The sequence below is a fragment of the Macaca mulatta genome, chromosome 17 (genome assembly GCF_049350105.2).
Source record: "Macaca mulatta isolate MMU2019108-1 chromosome 17, T2T-MMU8v2.0, whole genome shotgun sequence".
NCBI classification, from domain to species: Eukaryota; Metazoa; Chordata; class Mammalia; order Primates; family Cercopithecidae; genus Macaca; species Macaca mulatta.
The window spans coordinates 31,610,297-31,623,523 of record NC_133422.1 but is presented as its reverse complement, the minus strand read 5'-3'; the positions used below and the strand labels follow the sequence as shown (position 1 = coordinate 31,623,523).

General features: G+C 44.9%; 1 protein-coding gene across 5 annotated transcripts in view; it reads left to right on the top strand.

The window, feature by feature from the left end:
• Nucleotides 1-11,877, top strand: part of THSD1 (thrombospondin type 1 domain containing 1) — a 34,000-nt gene extending 22,123 nt beyond the window's left edge. For 3 of the 5 annotated variants that reach the window (XM_028837585.2, XM_015121135.3, XM_028837584.2), the window contains exons 4-5: nucleotides 2,139-2,297; nucleotides 10,256-11,877. In XM_028837585.2, coding sequence (XP_028693418.2) covers nucleotides 2,139-2,297; nucleotides 10,256-11,634 — 1,538 coding nt within the window. In that variant the 3' untranslated portion in view covers nucleotides 11,635-11,877. The remainder of the gene's footprint in view (nucleotides 1-2,138; nucleotides 2,298-10,255) is intronic. The other 2 variants (XM_015121136.3, XM_077973852.1) reach the window with 1 other exon arrangement.
• Nucleotides 11,878-13,227: the final 1,350 nt, after the last annotated feature.

Below are 13,227 nucleotides of genomic sequence, written 5' to 3'. Positions count from 1 at the left end.
AAATGCAGATTTTTGTCTGTTAATATTTTCTTTCTGTCCAAAGGATTTCTTTGAACATTTCTTGTATTGAAGGACTGCTGGTAATACGTGATCTCCATTTTTTTTCTGGAAAAGTCTTTCTCCTTTATTTTTGAAATATATATACATATAATATACATATATATGTATTTTTTACTGGGGTGGTAGTTTTTTCTTTCAGTACTTTAGAGATGACATTCTATTATCTTCTGGCTTGGATAATTTTGTCAAGAAGTCAGCTATAATTCTTATTGTCATTCTTCTCTGGTGGTGTATTCTCCTACCCTTCAGCCACAGCCTTCAAACTTTTTGGTTTGGTTTTGGTTTTCAGCAGTTTGGGTACAGTATTGCTTTTTGTATTTATCCTGCTTGGTGTTTTCTGAGCATCTTGGATATGTGGTTTCGGGTCTTTCATTAACTTTGGAGAGTTCTTGGACGTATTTATCATGTCCTATCTTCTCCTGCTGGTATTCCAATGACATGTATGGGACTTAGGTCTTCTATTGTTTTATTTACTCTTTTTTTCCTCTTTGTGTTTTTTAGTTTGGGACATTTCTATTTACCTGTATTCACATTTACTGTTTCTTTCCTCAGCTGTGTGTCAAGTCTATTGATGAGCCTTCTTCATCTGTGTTACCATATTTTAAAATTCTAGTATTTCCATTTGACTTTTTAGTTTCCAACAGTCTGATGAAATTTTCCATCTGTTTATGCATCTTGTTCAACTTTTCCACTAAAGTATTTGGCATATTTATCATAACTACTTTAAATTATCTCTCTGAGAGTTTTAATATCTGGGTCAGATCTGAGTCTGGTTATCTTGATTACTTTGTCTCTTAATAGTTTTACGTTTTTTTTTTTTTCCTTGCTTTTTGTGCCTAATAATTTTGAGTTGAAAGTTGGACACCTTGTTTGAAAAACTATAGACATGGAAGTATTTATGCCTGGAAATGATCATAGCTCTGTTTTTGCTAGGCCTTTAGTTTGGTATTGGGTTAATAGAGTAAAGAATTGAATTATGGGTTTTTACCATTGTTATGGCTACCCTCAGTGCTTACCACATTTGAAATTCTTCTAGTGTTACTTAGTGTTTAGGGAAGGCATTGCATGACTATAGGGGTTTTCTCCATGCTTCTGTCCCACCCTCAGCTTTAGGTGTGAACCTGCACATCAGAGAGGCTTTCTTCTTTTGCTATGCTTCTTCCCCAGAAGTCAACTGTTGTTACTTGATACTTGGCACTTGCTAGCCTGGAGTAGAGGGAGGGCATTCCCTTGTACTAGTTCAGCCTCAGTCTTAGGCAAGTGCTGTGTTCCTAAGTTTCTGGAATGGGACCTTCTTGATGATCCCGCCCCTCCCCAGTAGTAGAAGATCTCTAATAGTGTGGGTCCACGATAGTTTTGGCTCTTCCCCAAGGGTGAAGGAGTTTCTTTTTCCATTCTCTAGAAGCAGTTGATATCAACTGGTACTCTTAGGATAATAGGGTTTGAGGCCTTTCCCCAAGTGGAAGCTTTTATTCAGTAGAGGAAATGGAGAGAGGACAGGTGAGGCTCTGTCTTTTCCACAGTGCTTCCCCTTCCCTCCTTGGGCCTCCACCACGAGGGAGGCTTTGTCTGGTCTTGCACCTGCCCCAGTGCTTCCTGTATTTGATGAGATCCGTGGAGAAGAGTCTGCAAGTGGGTATAAATTCTGCTTGTGTATGTGAGTCATAGGGGTTCTATATTCTGTGCTAGCCCACTAGGCTTTTGGCAGTTCATTACATTTTTAGGTGAACTTTTCTCACCACCTTGTATGCAGCCTGGTGTCTGCCCCTGGTAAACAAGAGTTGCATCTCATTTTTCCTTGGAGGATCCTATCTTTCCTTATATTGCAGGATAGTTAAGTTGTCCTGCAACCTCAGCTCTTTTTTGGGTTCTGGAAAGGTTAAGACTTTATAAATTATACAGCTTTTCTTTGTTTTAAAGTTAGGAGCAACACTTTTCAGCTTTCTTCATCTCTGGGAACACTTCAACTTACAGACTTTTCAAGACCTGAGATTTGAGTTTTGCTGTTTCATTTGGGTGCAGTTAAATACTGATTCTCAAATGAACTAGCATTAAAAGCATAACTTATATCCTTGCAGAAACTTGGGGAGTGTGGCAGCCGTGGAGCCAGTGTAGTGCCACATGTGGGGATGGTGTCAGAGAGCGTCGCCGAGTGTGTCTCACTTCCTTCCCCTCCAGACCCGGCTGCCCTGGAATGTCCTTGGAGACCTCCCTGTGTTCCCTGGAGGAGTGTGCTGGTAGGTATTCTTGCTTCCTTCAGGAGTCTCTCCTCAGAGCCTTCATCAGAAGGAATATTGAATCCAGGGCTGCCTGAGAGTTACCAGTCTGAGATCAGGAGTAGACTCATTAACGCTCTGTGATTGCTGTTGGTTGTACTAACGCTGTATTTGTTAGTGTATCTAAGACTGGGAATAGCTAGGAGAGTAGCTTACCAGTGAGATAATGGGATTTACCACTGTAGAAGATAAGGAAATGATAAGGAAATACTAAGTATTCAGACATATTAAATAATTTCTAAAAATGCAAACAATGGGGAAGGGATCATTTCTTCATAAGATTTTTGGTTTTTTCTCCCTCTGTTTCTCTCCACCAAAACTGTGGAAAAACAGTTTTCCTTTTCTCCCTATCAACCCAGAAAAGCCAGGGAACCACATAGACCATTATTTGTCAAAATGGGGCAAGACTCCCCGTCCTATCCCCTGAGTGGCCTAAGTTATTCCTTACTGCCCCTACCCAGAGGGACTTTTTTATTTTATTTTATTTTTTTGAGATGGAGTCTCGCTTTGTTACTCAGGCTGGAGTGCAGTGGTGCAATCTCGGTTCACTGCAAGCTCTGCCTCCTGGGTTCACGCCATTCTCCTGCCTCAGCCTCCCAAGTAGCTGGGACTACAGGTGTCCACCACCATGCCCGGCTAATTTTTTGTATGTTTAGTAGAGACAGGGTTTCACCATGTTAGCCAGGGCGGTCTTGGTCTCCTGACCTCGTGATCTGCCCACCTCTGCCTCCCAAAGTGCTGGCTGGGATTACAGGTGTGAGCCACCGTGCCCAGCCCCAGAGGGACATTTCTTCCTGCTGTCATCTGGGGACTGGCCTTTCCTGCATCTTCTAAGTGTCTTCAAGGTACATACTAGTAGCTGGTCATTGAGTGTTTGATGTCAATAGTCTATAGATATGTTGCTCATGTGGCTTTAGGTTTGCCCCCAACTTATGGAGCTAAATCCTTTTCATTTACCACGAGTTACACACTGAATAGTCCTTGCTTTTTCCACACACCATCCCGCCCCCTGACAGACAATCCACATTTAGTTGGCCAGCCTCTGCTCTGCTCCGCTCCTGACTCTTAGATAAACTCCTTGGCACAAGGACTTTATCTTGTCCTTCTTGTACTCTCCAATTCCAGGTTAAAAGACCATATTAGTTCCTTGTTTCTTTGGGATATGGAGGAGTTATGTGCTTTTCTGTGTTTGGATCTCAGAGTACCTTTTAGCCCAAACCACAGGCACCTGGCAACATGTCAGCCAGCGTCCCCACCTGTGGCCTTAGAAAATCCTTCTTGCTGTATCATTTTTCCAGCCAGTATCACAGGCCTTGTTCCCTTCATTCCAGCATTTTTAGGACATTTTTCTTTCTCCTAATTTTTTTTTTTTTCTTATTGTAGCTTCCTCTTCTCCTAGCCCTCCATCTGCCTGTCTTTCATGGGCCCCACCCTGAATCCATTATTTCTTCAGTGATAAACTGTTTTCTAAGGCTCTCTTCTCTATCTGCTCTTTTCTTTATAAGTTTTCTTCACTTTCCACAGCACCTTCCTTGTGTATAACTTCCCTCAAATACACCTTATCCTCTCAATTCTGGGATGGTGTCATGTGTTCAGACATTTCATATCTGAGTTCCATAACACTCAGATGAATTTAAACTCAGTGGCCACTGGTGACTACTATTCTTTTATATGTGACAATATTTATTTATTGTTATTACCATTAATTCGTTATGTGACAACACTTAAAATACATTATCTCACTTAAGGCTCACAGTAATTCCACAAAGTAGGTATCATTATGCTGGGCTCAGATCTCTTGAGAGCTTACTGTCTGCCAGGCATTTTTCTAAGGACCTTGCACACATAACGTAGGCATATTCTTATCTCCACAGTGCAGATGAGGACCCTGTGGGATAGAGAGGATGGGTGGCCTGTCCAAGATCATTAAGCTAGAAAGTGGGGGCATTGAATTTGACTCCTTGCTAAGCTACCTATCTTGAATACCTTGCCTTTATATACAGGCCAATCTGGCTTTCTAAAAGAAGCATCAACAATCTGGAATTAACAATCATTTTTCCAAAATGTGATGTGATATTATGTCATATTCTGGCATCTTAATTCTTTTTTTTTTTTTTTTCAGATGGAGTTTCGCTCTTGTTGCCCAGGCTGGGGTGCAGTGGCGCGATCTTGGCTTACCACAACCTCTGCCTCCCGGGTTCAAGCGATTCTCCTGCCTCAGCCTCTGGCATGTGCCACCACACCCGGTTAATTTTTGTATTTTCAGTAGAGACGGGGTTTCTCCATGTTGGTCAGGCTGGTCTTGAACTCCCGACCTCAGGTGAGCCACCTGCCTCGGCCTCCCAAAGTGCTGAGATTACAGGTGTGAGCCACTACGCCCAGCCAGCATCTTAATTCTTTAATACTGACTAGGAACTGGAAATTTGTGCATTATAAGTTAGCAAGAAGGCTAAGCCCTATAGACTTGCCTGCTCTACTGTAAGTGGTCCTCAGATATTTGCTTACGTGGATAAAAATGATCATGTCTTCCAAGTGTTCTCTTTGTCCTAGTCAACCTATTTTCAATCTTTGGAAATGTAAAGATCCATTCACAGGCTGCATAGCATCAACACATCTCCTTTACTTCAGGTGAAAGAGGAAAAACTAGAGATAGAGATGGGCGAGGCCAGCAGCTTTTGGGCTTTTCTCCAGCTGTGATTTTAAAGGAAGCCAGCCAGAGTAAAAAGATAACAGAGTCGAGTGAAGAGGTTCATGGTGTGTAATAGCAATGCTGCTACCCACTGTCATGAGCAGCCACTGCAGGTGAAGGAAGTGATACATCAGGGAACAAGTCTTTCATCATTCAACTGTTTTCACTTGTTTAGGAGTTCAGAAGTTGGTTTGGCTTTAAAAGAATGTTCTTATGCCAAGGTCTGAATGTAGTTCTACATTATATGATCTATCTTGTTCAACAAGAGAGTAGCATAATTATATTACTGTTGCACCGATGTTCCATCTGGTGGAATACTGATCATTTTACTATTGCCTTTTTAATAATGAAGGAATGAATCAGTCAGTTAAACCAGTGTTTATTGAGCACTATGCAAGTTACTGTGACTGTGGTTGGGAATGTATTGATAAGACTGTCTTGAAGGGGCTTATAGTAGCTCAAAAGGCACATAAACAGGCTTAATACTCAGTACAATATTAAGGGCCTGCAATGAAAAATGTACCCATAGCTTGCTATAGAAGCTTTCAGTAGTGATAATCCAAGCCCAAAACATCTCCAGTCTTGGAGGAGGTGATCCTTTTTTTTTTTTTTTTTTTTAAGCAGAGTCTTGCTCTGTTGCCCAGGCTGGAGTGCAGTGGCATGATCTCAACTCACTGCAACCTCTGCCTTCTGGGTTCAAGGGATTCTACTGCCTCTGCCTCCCAAGTAGCTGGGACTACAGGTGCGCACCACCACAACTGGCTAATTTTTTGTATTTTTAGTAGAGATGAGGCTTCACCATGTTGGCCAGGCTGGTCTCGAACTCCTGGCCTCAAGTGATCCACCCACTTCGGCCTCCTTAAGTGCTGGGATTACAGGCGTAAGCCACCACACCCAACCAAGGAGGTGATATTTGAGCTGAAGTTTGGAAGCTGAGGTGTCCCCCAGGTGAAGGAGGTGAAAATGGGAGTTTTAGCAAAGGGAGCAATGAATGAAGGCATGGAAGATGGCACATTAAGAGACCTGGAAAACTGAAAGTAGTTTAGTGTGGCTGGATGATAGTGTGCCAGGAAGGGGTGGGAGACATGAGGCCAGCCAAGCAAACAGGATTCATATCCTGAGGGGCCTTGAAGGTTGGGACCTGTGTTTTCATGGTATCTCTATCTGGCTGTAGCAAGGAGTATAAATCAGAAGGTTAGGCATGGCAGCAGATGTACCTGTTAAGAAAAAATTTTCAGGAACCTATTTGCAAAATGAAGTGCCAGCAATGGTGATGGAGGGAGAGGAGAATTCAGACTCTGTATGTGGCAAATGATGGAGAGGGAGCATGAAGGATAAAACCCAGGATTTTAGTACTGGCAACTGTGTGAACTGTGATTCCATTCCTTTAAGATCAGATATATCAGAGGAAGCACAAGTTGTAGGGGAAGATGGTGAGTCTTGGGCATTTTGAGATGGAGGTGGTGGGACAGCCAATGGAGACAGTAGAGCTAGTGGAGTCAGGAATGGACTGTAGCTCTCCTTGGATCTAAAATTCATGCTCTTCTCTCTAAATTACATAAGTGAATGTTCTCATTGAAACCAAAAGGGAGAGAGAGAGAGTTGCAAGAGCTATATAACAGTAGCCAATGCTGCAGAACGAACTCCTTTGAATTTGACTATTGGGAGGTCATTCATAACCTTGGTGGGAGCTGTTTAATTGGAATCTTGGGGATAGGTTGCAGGAGACAGAGGTGATGTAAGAGCAGTAAGCAAATGCGGACCCCTCTTTTCAGTAAGCATGGCTGAGAAGACAAGGAAACAAGATATGTCTGAGAGTGTGAGAAGGTTGGAGAAGGGTCTTTTTAAAGTGCAAAGAGCTTGAGTATGTTTGTGTGCTGAGGAAGTGGAGCTACATAGAAGAGCAGCTGGAGATAATTGCTGCAGAGGGATGATGCCCCTGGATAAAGGAGGCCTAGAGAGCATTTGCTTGTGGCCTCACCTTTTATAGGAGGACAGTTCTCCCACTGATTATGTGGAAAAAAGGTAAATAGAGGTGTGGCTGCTAGTAAGTTTATGGGACAGAGGAGGATCACAGAAGAAGCTGGGCATGTACTTGCCTGATGGCTTCTATATTGTGTGTGTGTGACCTATTAAGAGTGTTAAGGAAGTGGATTGGATAGGGGGCTTAAGGAAGTGGTGACATTGGAAGCAGGTGTTGTAGGGGACCTATGGAAGGACCCATGGGCAGCTGAGGTTGGGTGCTGTGACTATGTGGGGGCACTGACCTACATGGTTGTGTTATTTTCTCCACCAGTGCAGCAGCTAGGAATTCATGTGTCTGAGATTCACATGTCTAGGGTCAGACTTCTGCTGTAGAGCAGTATTAGAGGTCAAGAGAATTGAGGTTGTTGGAAGGAAAATGGTTTCAGTCATGGATCATGGTTGTAATTTGGTTAGGGGGAGAAGTGAGGTTAGGAAGTGTCTGGCAGATGGGAGAAAATGGAGGGCTGGAGAATCAGAAGTCTTAATGTAGTAATAGTGAGTGAGAGTAGTGAACACAGCTAGAGAGTGGGTTGAGCAGTTTAAGATTTTAGAAGAGGAGCCGACGGTGGGAAGTTACTATATGTTGGATGGACCTGAAGTCACCTGGATGGTCCTAGCTCTGGCATAGTGAGGGAGACTGGGACCCAGGTGCTAGAGTGACTGATGGCTAGCAGGAGGTTGGAAGATGATGGTGTTGAGAGAGGAGTAGAATGGTGGTTGGCAAGGATGGCATGGGCATCAAAGGAATGGAAGTTTTCTATGGAGGTAAAAGAGCACAGGTTGGAAACAGCAATAGGAATGAGCTTGGGGAGCACACTCTGCTTCTGGCCCTGTTTACTTATAAAGTATGTGTAATCCCAGCACTTTGGGAGGCTGAGGTCGGCGGATCATGAGGTCAGCAGATCGAGACCATCCTGGCTAACATGGTGAAACTCCATCTCTACTAAAAACACAAAAAAATTAGCCGGCTGTGGTGGCAGGCGCCTATATTCCCAGCTACTCAGGAGGCTGAGGCAGGAGAATGGCGTGAACCTGGGAGGCGGAGCTTGCAGTGAGCCGAGATCGCACCACTGCACTCCAGCCTGGGTGGCAGAGCGAGACTCCATCTCAAAAAAGAAAAAAAAAGAAAGAAAGAAAGAAAGAAAGTATGTGTGACAGCTTCCACTGAGAGGGTTGGGGGAAACCATGCTCTGCAGGGTAGCCTGGTTTCAGTTGGGACAAGGAGGTGAAGGCGGTGTTTTGTGGAGCAGTTAGGGATGTTGAGGAATTTGTAATCAGCTGTCCCTTAGGGGACAGTACAAAGAGTGGGCAGTGGGAGGACGGGTGGAGAAGATGAAGCACAGAGCTGGTGGTGGTGATACAACCATGGGAATAAAGCCATAGGACCGGTGACCAAAGGGGAAAGAGTGGGGAGGTCTGATGGCATTAGCTGGTCTCAGGTTTCCAGGTGTTTCAGTGGCAGCACAGGTGGAGGCTCCAGGTGGTGCCTGCATTTTGATGAAACATTTTGATGACTGTGGGACACACCAGTTTGAGCAGAGAAAAAGAAGAAAAGTACCCCTCACAATGGAAGGTAGGAAGGGGAGTGGATAGTTGAAAATAGAAGAGTGAGAATACAGAGGATTTAACACTTAGGAAAGACAAGTTTCTGGATAATAGAAGGGGGAAATGAGTTGTATTATATATTGCCAAGTCTTACTTTCATCAGTTAATTTCCCTTAAGATGTGCATATGTAGGTACTTAAATGTGGCCTACCTAAATCATTTTGCATTTCACATTTTATACTTGGTATTTTCTGATGTGCCTCTCAGAGGTACATTTAACAATAGGCACCACATTTACATTATCCTAAGTGAACACTGATTTTTACCTTGAAAATTTCTGGTCACGTGTGGTGGCTCACACCTGTAATCCCAGCACTTTGGGAGGCTGAAGCGGGCGGATCACGAGGTCTGGAGTTCGAGACCATCCTGGCCAACATGGTGAAACCCTGTCTCTACTAAAAACAAAAACATGAGCTGGGCGTGGTGGCACGCACCTGTAGTTCCAGCTACTTGGGAGGTTTCAGGCAGGAGAGGCAGGCTGAGGGAGGCTTGAACCGCAGAGGTGGAGGTTGTTTCAGTGAGCCAAGATCACGCCACTGCACTCCATCCTGGGCGACAGAGTGAGACTCTGTCTCACAAAAAAAATAAAATAAAATAAATAAGAAAAAAAGAAAATTTCTACATGCTATTTCTGTGTGGAAACTTGGAGGCCAATTCCAGCAGGAGCTGGTGAGCATGGGAGTCACCTTGATTATGGCTTACCAGGTCACCTTGCTTCGGTTGCTCTCTGTTTTTTTTTTTTTTTTTTTTTTTTTTGAGACGGAGTCTCGCTCTGTCACCCAGGCTGGAGTGCAGTGGCCGGACCTCAGCTCACTGCAAGCTCCGCCTCCCGGGTTTACGCCATTCTCCTGCCTCAGCCTCCCGAGTAGCTGGGACTACAAGCGCCCGCCACCTCGCCCGGCTAGTTTTTTGTATTTTTTAGTAGAGACGGGGTTTCACCGTGTTAGCCAGGATGGTCTCAATCTCCTGACCTCGTGATCCGCCCGTCTCGGCCTCCCAAAGTGCTGGGATTACAGGCTTGAGCCACCGCGCCCGGCATGCTCTCTGTTTTTGCAGTGTTTCCCCTTTGGTGATCTTGTTTGGCTTCAGCTGCGGGCAGAAATCCATATGTAAGACCAGAAATCCCAGTCCTTGTTTATTTTCCGTCATTCCTTAACTGCTAGATAATTAGAGTGAGTGACTCAGAGACCTTAAAACCGTGCAGAGCAAACAATACTAGAAATACGTATTTGGGCCGAGCGAAGTGGCTCACACCTGTAATCCCAGCACTTTGGGAGGCCAAGGCAGGTGGATCACAAGTCAGGAGTTCAAGACCAGCCTGACCAATATGGTGAAACCCCAGCTCTACTAAAAATACAAAAAAATTAGCCAGGCTTGGTGGCACGTGCCTGTAATCCCAGCTACTTGGGAGGCTGAGGCAGGAGAATTGTTTGAGCCTGAGAAGCGGAGGTTGCAATGAGCCGAGATCACACCACTGCACTCCAGCTTGGGTAACAGAGCAAGACTCTGTCTCAAAAAAAAAAAAAAAAAGAAAAAGAAAAAGTAAAAATACATCTGTTCCTTTGTGTTTTTTTGTTGTTGTTGTTTGTCTGTTTTGCAGCTTTCCAGCCATCCAGCCCATCTCCTCTTCAGCCCCAGGGTCCAGTGAAGTCCAAAAACATCGTGACTGTCACTGGTATATCCTTGTGCTTGTTCATCATCATTGCCACCGTGCTCATCACTCTGTGGAGGAGGTTCGGCCGCCCTCCCAAGTGCAGCACCCCTGCTCGACACAACTCCATCCACTCCCCCGGCTTCCGGAAGAACTCGGACGAGGAGAATATCTGTGAGCTGAGCGAGCAGCGTGGGAGCTTCTCAGATGGGGGAGACGGGCCCACAGGGAGTCCAGGGGACACGGGCATCCCTCTGACCTACAGACGGAGCGGGCCAGTGCCTCCCGAGGACGATGTCTCTGGCAGCGAGAGCTTCCAGTCCAACGCCCAGAAGATAATCCCACCTCTGTTCAGCTACCGCCTTGCCCAGCAGCAATTAAAGGAGATGAAAAAGAAAGGTCTGACGGAAACCACCAAAGTGTATCACGTGTCTCAGAGTCCCCTGACAGACACCGCCATTGATGCGGCTGCCAGCCCTCCCTTAGATTTGGAAAGCCCGGAAGAAGCTGCAGCAAACAAGTTCCGGATCAAATCCCCATTTCCGGAGCAGCCTGCCGTCAGCGCCGGGGAAAGGCCTCCCTCCAGACTGGATTTAAGTGTGACTCAGGCCAGTTGTGCCATAAGCCCCAGCCAGACTCTGATTCGCAAGTCACAGGCAAGGCACGTGGGCAGCAGAGGGGGCCCATCCGAGAGGAGCCATGCCAGGAACGCCCATTTCAGGAGGACAGCGAGTTTCCATGAAGCCAGGCAGGCCCGGCCGTTCCGAGAGAGGAGCATGTCCACTCTGACTCCACGGCAGGCCCCCGCCTACAGCTCTAGGACGCGGACCGGGGAGCAGGCAGAGGACAGATTTAGGCCTCAGAGTCGAGGCGCCCACCTGTTTCCTGAAAAACCGGAGCATTTCCAGGGGGCAAGTGGAACCTGTGGTCCATTAAACCCTCTCCCTAAATCCTACACTTTGGGGCAGCCCTTGAGGAAACCAGACCTTGGGGATCGCCAGGCAGGATTAGTGGCAGGAATTGAGAGAACAGAGCCCCACAGAGCTCGTAGGGGACCGTCCCCCAGTCACAAGAGTGTCTCAAGGAAGCAGTCTTCTCCCACATCCCCCAAAGATAGCTACCAGAGGGTCAGTCCTCTGAGCCCTTCTCAGTGTAGAAGAGACAAGTGTCAAAGCTTCCCCACTCACCCTGAGTTTGCCTTCTATGACAATACATCATTTGGCCTCACTGAGGCTGAGCAGAGGATGCTGGACCTCCCAGGATATTTTGGGTCAAATGAAGAGGACGAAACAACAAGTACACTTAGCATGGAGAAGCTGGTGATCTAGACTGAGAATAAGCCTGAGCTTTACACAGCTGGGGTCTGCTACTCGTGTTTTGTAGACTTTTGTGTAACTATTTGTACCATGGGACAGAATGTGAGGAGGAAGTAACACACACACAGGAGAATGTGTGTGTATGCATGTGTTTGAATTCACAAGAAAGAAATTATTTATCTTGAGCTTTTTCCTTTGTTATTCAATTTCTATGGATTGATTACTAATAATCGTAATAAAATATAAACAATTTTATTTTGGGGGGGCTTGGTCTGTCATGTGGCTATGAAGGATAAGATGTGACTTTTGAGTAGAACATGGTCTGAACATTGCATTGGCAGTTTCCATCCTGAAGCAGAAATCTGGAACCTCAGCTGGAAAGGGGTGGAGCAAAGTTAACTTGGTGTCATAACTCTGAATTGCAATTTATTAAGTTATAAATACATTAAGAATTTGACTCCTACAATGGTAGCATCAAACAGGTTTCATATTTGTCTGATTAAGTTAGTTACGACCATTAGACTGCTGAGCTACTTAGAAATGGTGATACCATAGATATTCAAGAAGAACTTTCAGATTAGAGTCCAGGTGACTTCACAAAATTATATGAATTAATTCTGCTTTAAAGAGATAACGTAAGAAGCTGGTGGTTCAGGTAGTGAGTCAAATGAAGACCTATCTGTTCTGAGCAAATAAATAGTAAACATTTTGGAAAGGAAAGTATTGTCTTCTGAGGAAATGGGCAGTAGGTACTGACCATGCCACTACCTGGGAACAGGATGGTGATTACGTGTTCCTGGACCAAACTGGCAGCAGAGACCTCAGCAGGGGAAGTGGTGCATGTATGTTGTTCTTAAACATAACTTTATCATGTTCAGAAAATGCATTAATTAACTTTAGGTATATATAAAGCAGGTAGAACAGTTTACAATTTTTTGCAGTTTTTACAGTTTACAATTTTTTACAGTTTAAGTTTTTTTTTTTTTTTTGAGATGGAGTCTTGCTCTGTTGCCCAGGCTGGAGTGCAGTGGCACGATCTCAGCCCACTGCAACCTCCGCCTCCTGGATTCAAGTGATTCTTCTGCCTCAGCCTCCTGAGTAGCTGGGACTACAGGTGTGTACCAACAGGCTTGGCTAATTTTTGTATTTTTAGTAGATATGGGGTTTCACCATATTGGCCAGGCTGGTCTGGAACTCCTGACCTCGTGATCTGCCCGCCTTGGCCTCCCAAAGTGCTGGGATTACAGGCATAAGCCACCACGCCCAGTCAAGCTTTTTAAATGAGAATAATGAGTTAAAGAAGGAAATAAGCCTTTTTAGACATTTAGAATCCCTTTTGCTTGTGTTTTCAGTCTTCTACACTTTACAAACAATACTTTTTTTTTTTTGAGATGTAGTCTAGCTCTGTCGCCCAGGTGACCTCAAGTGATCTGCCTGCCTTGGCCTCCCAAAGTACTGGGGTTACAGGCATTAGCCACAACGCCCAGTCTACAAGTCTTCTCTAAAAGCAGAAACATCAGGAGAAAGCTGGCCCTTTTTGTTTGTAAGAGGGTTTGAAGAGACACCTCTCTTAGCTTTTCCCAATGGAAAGAAGCTTTCTACTGT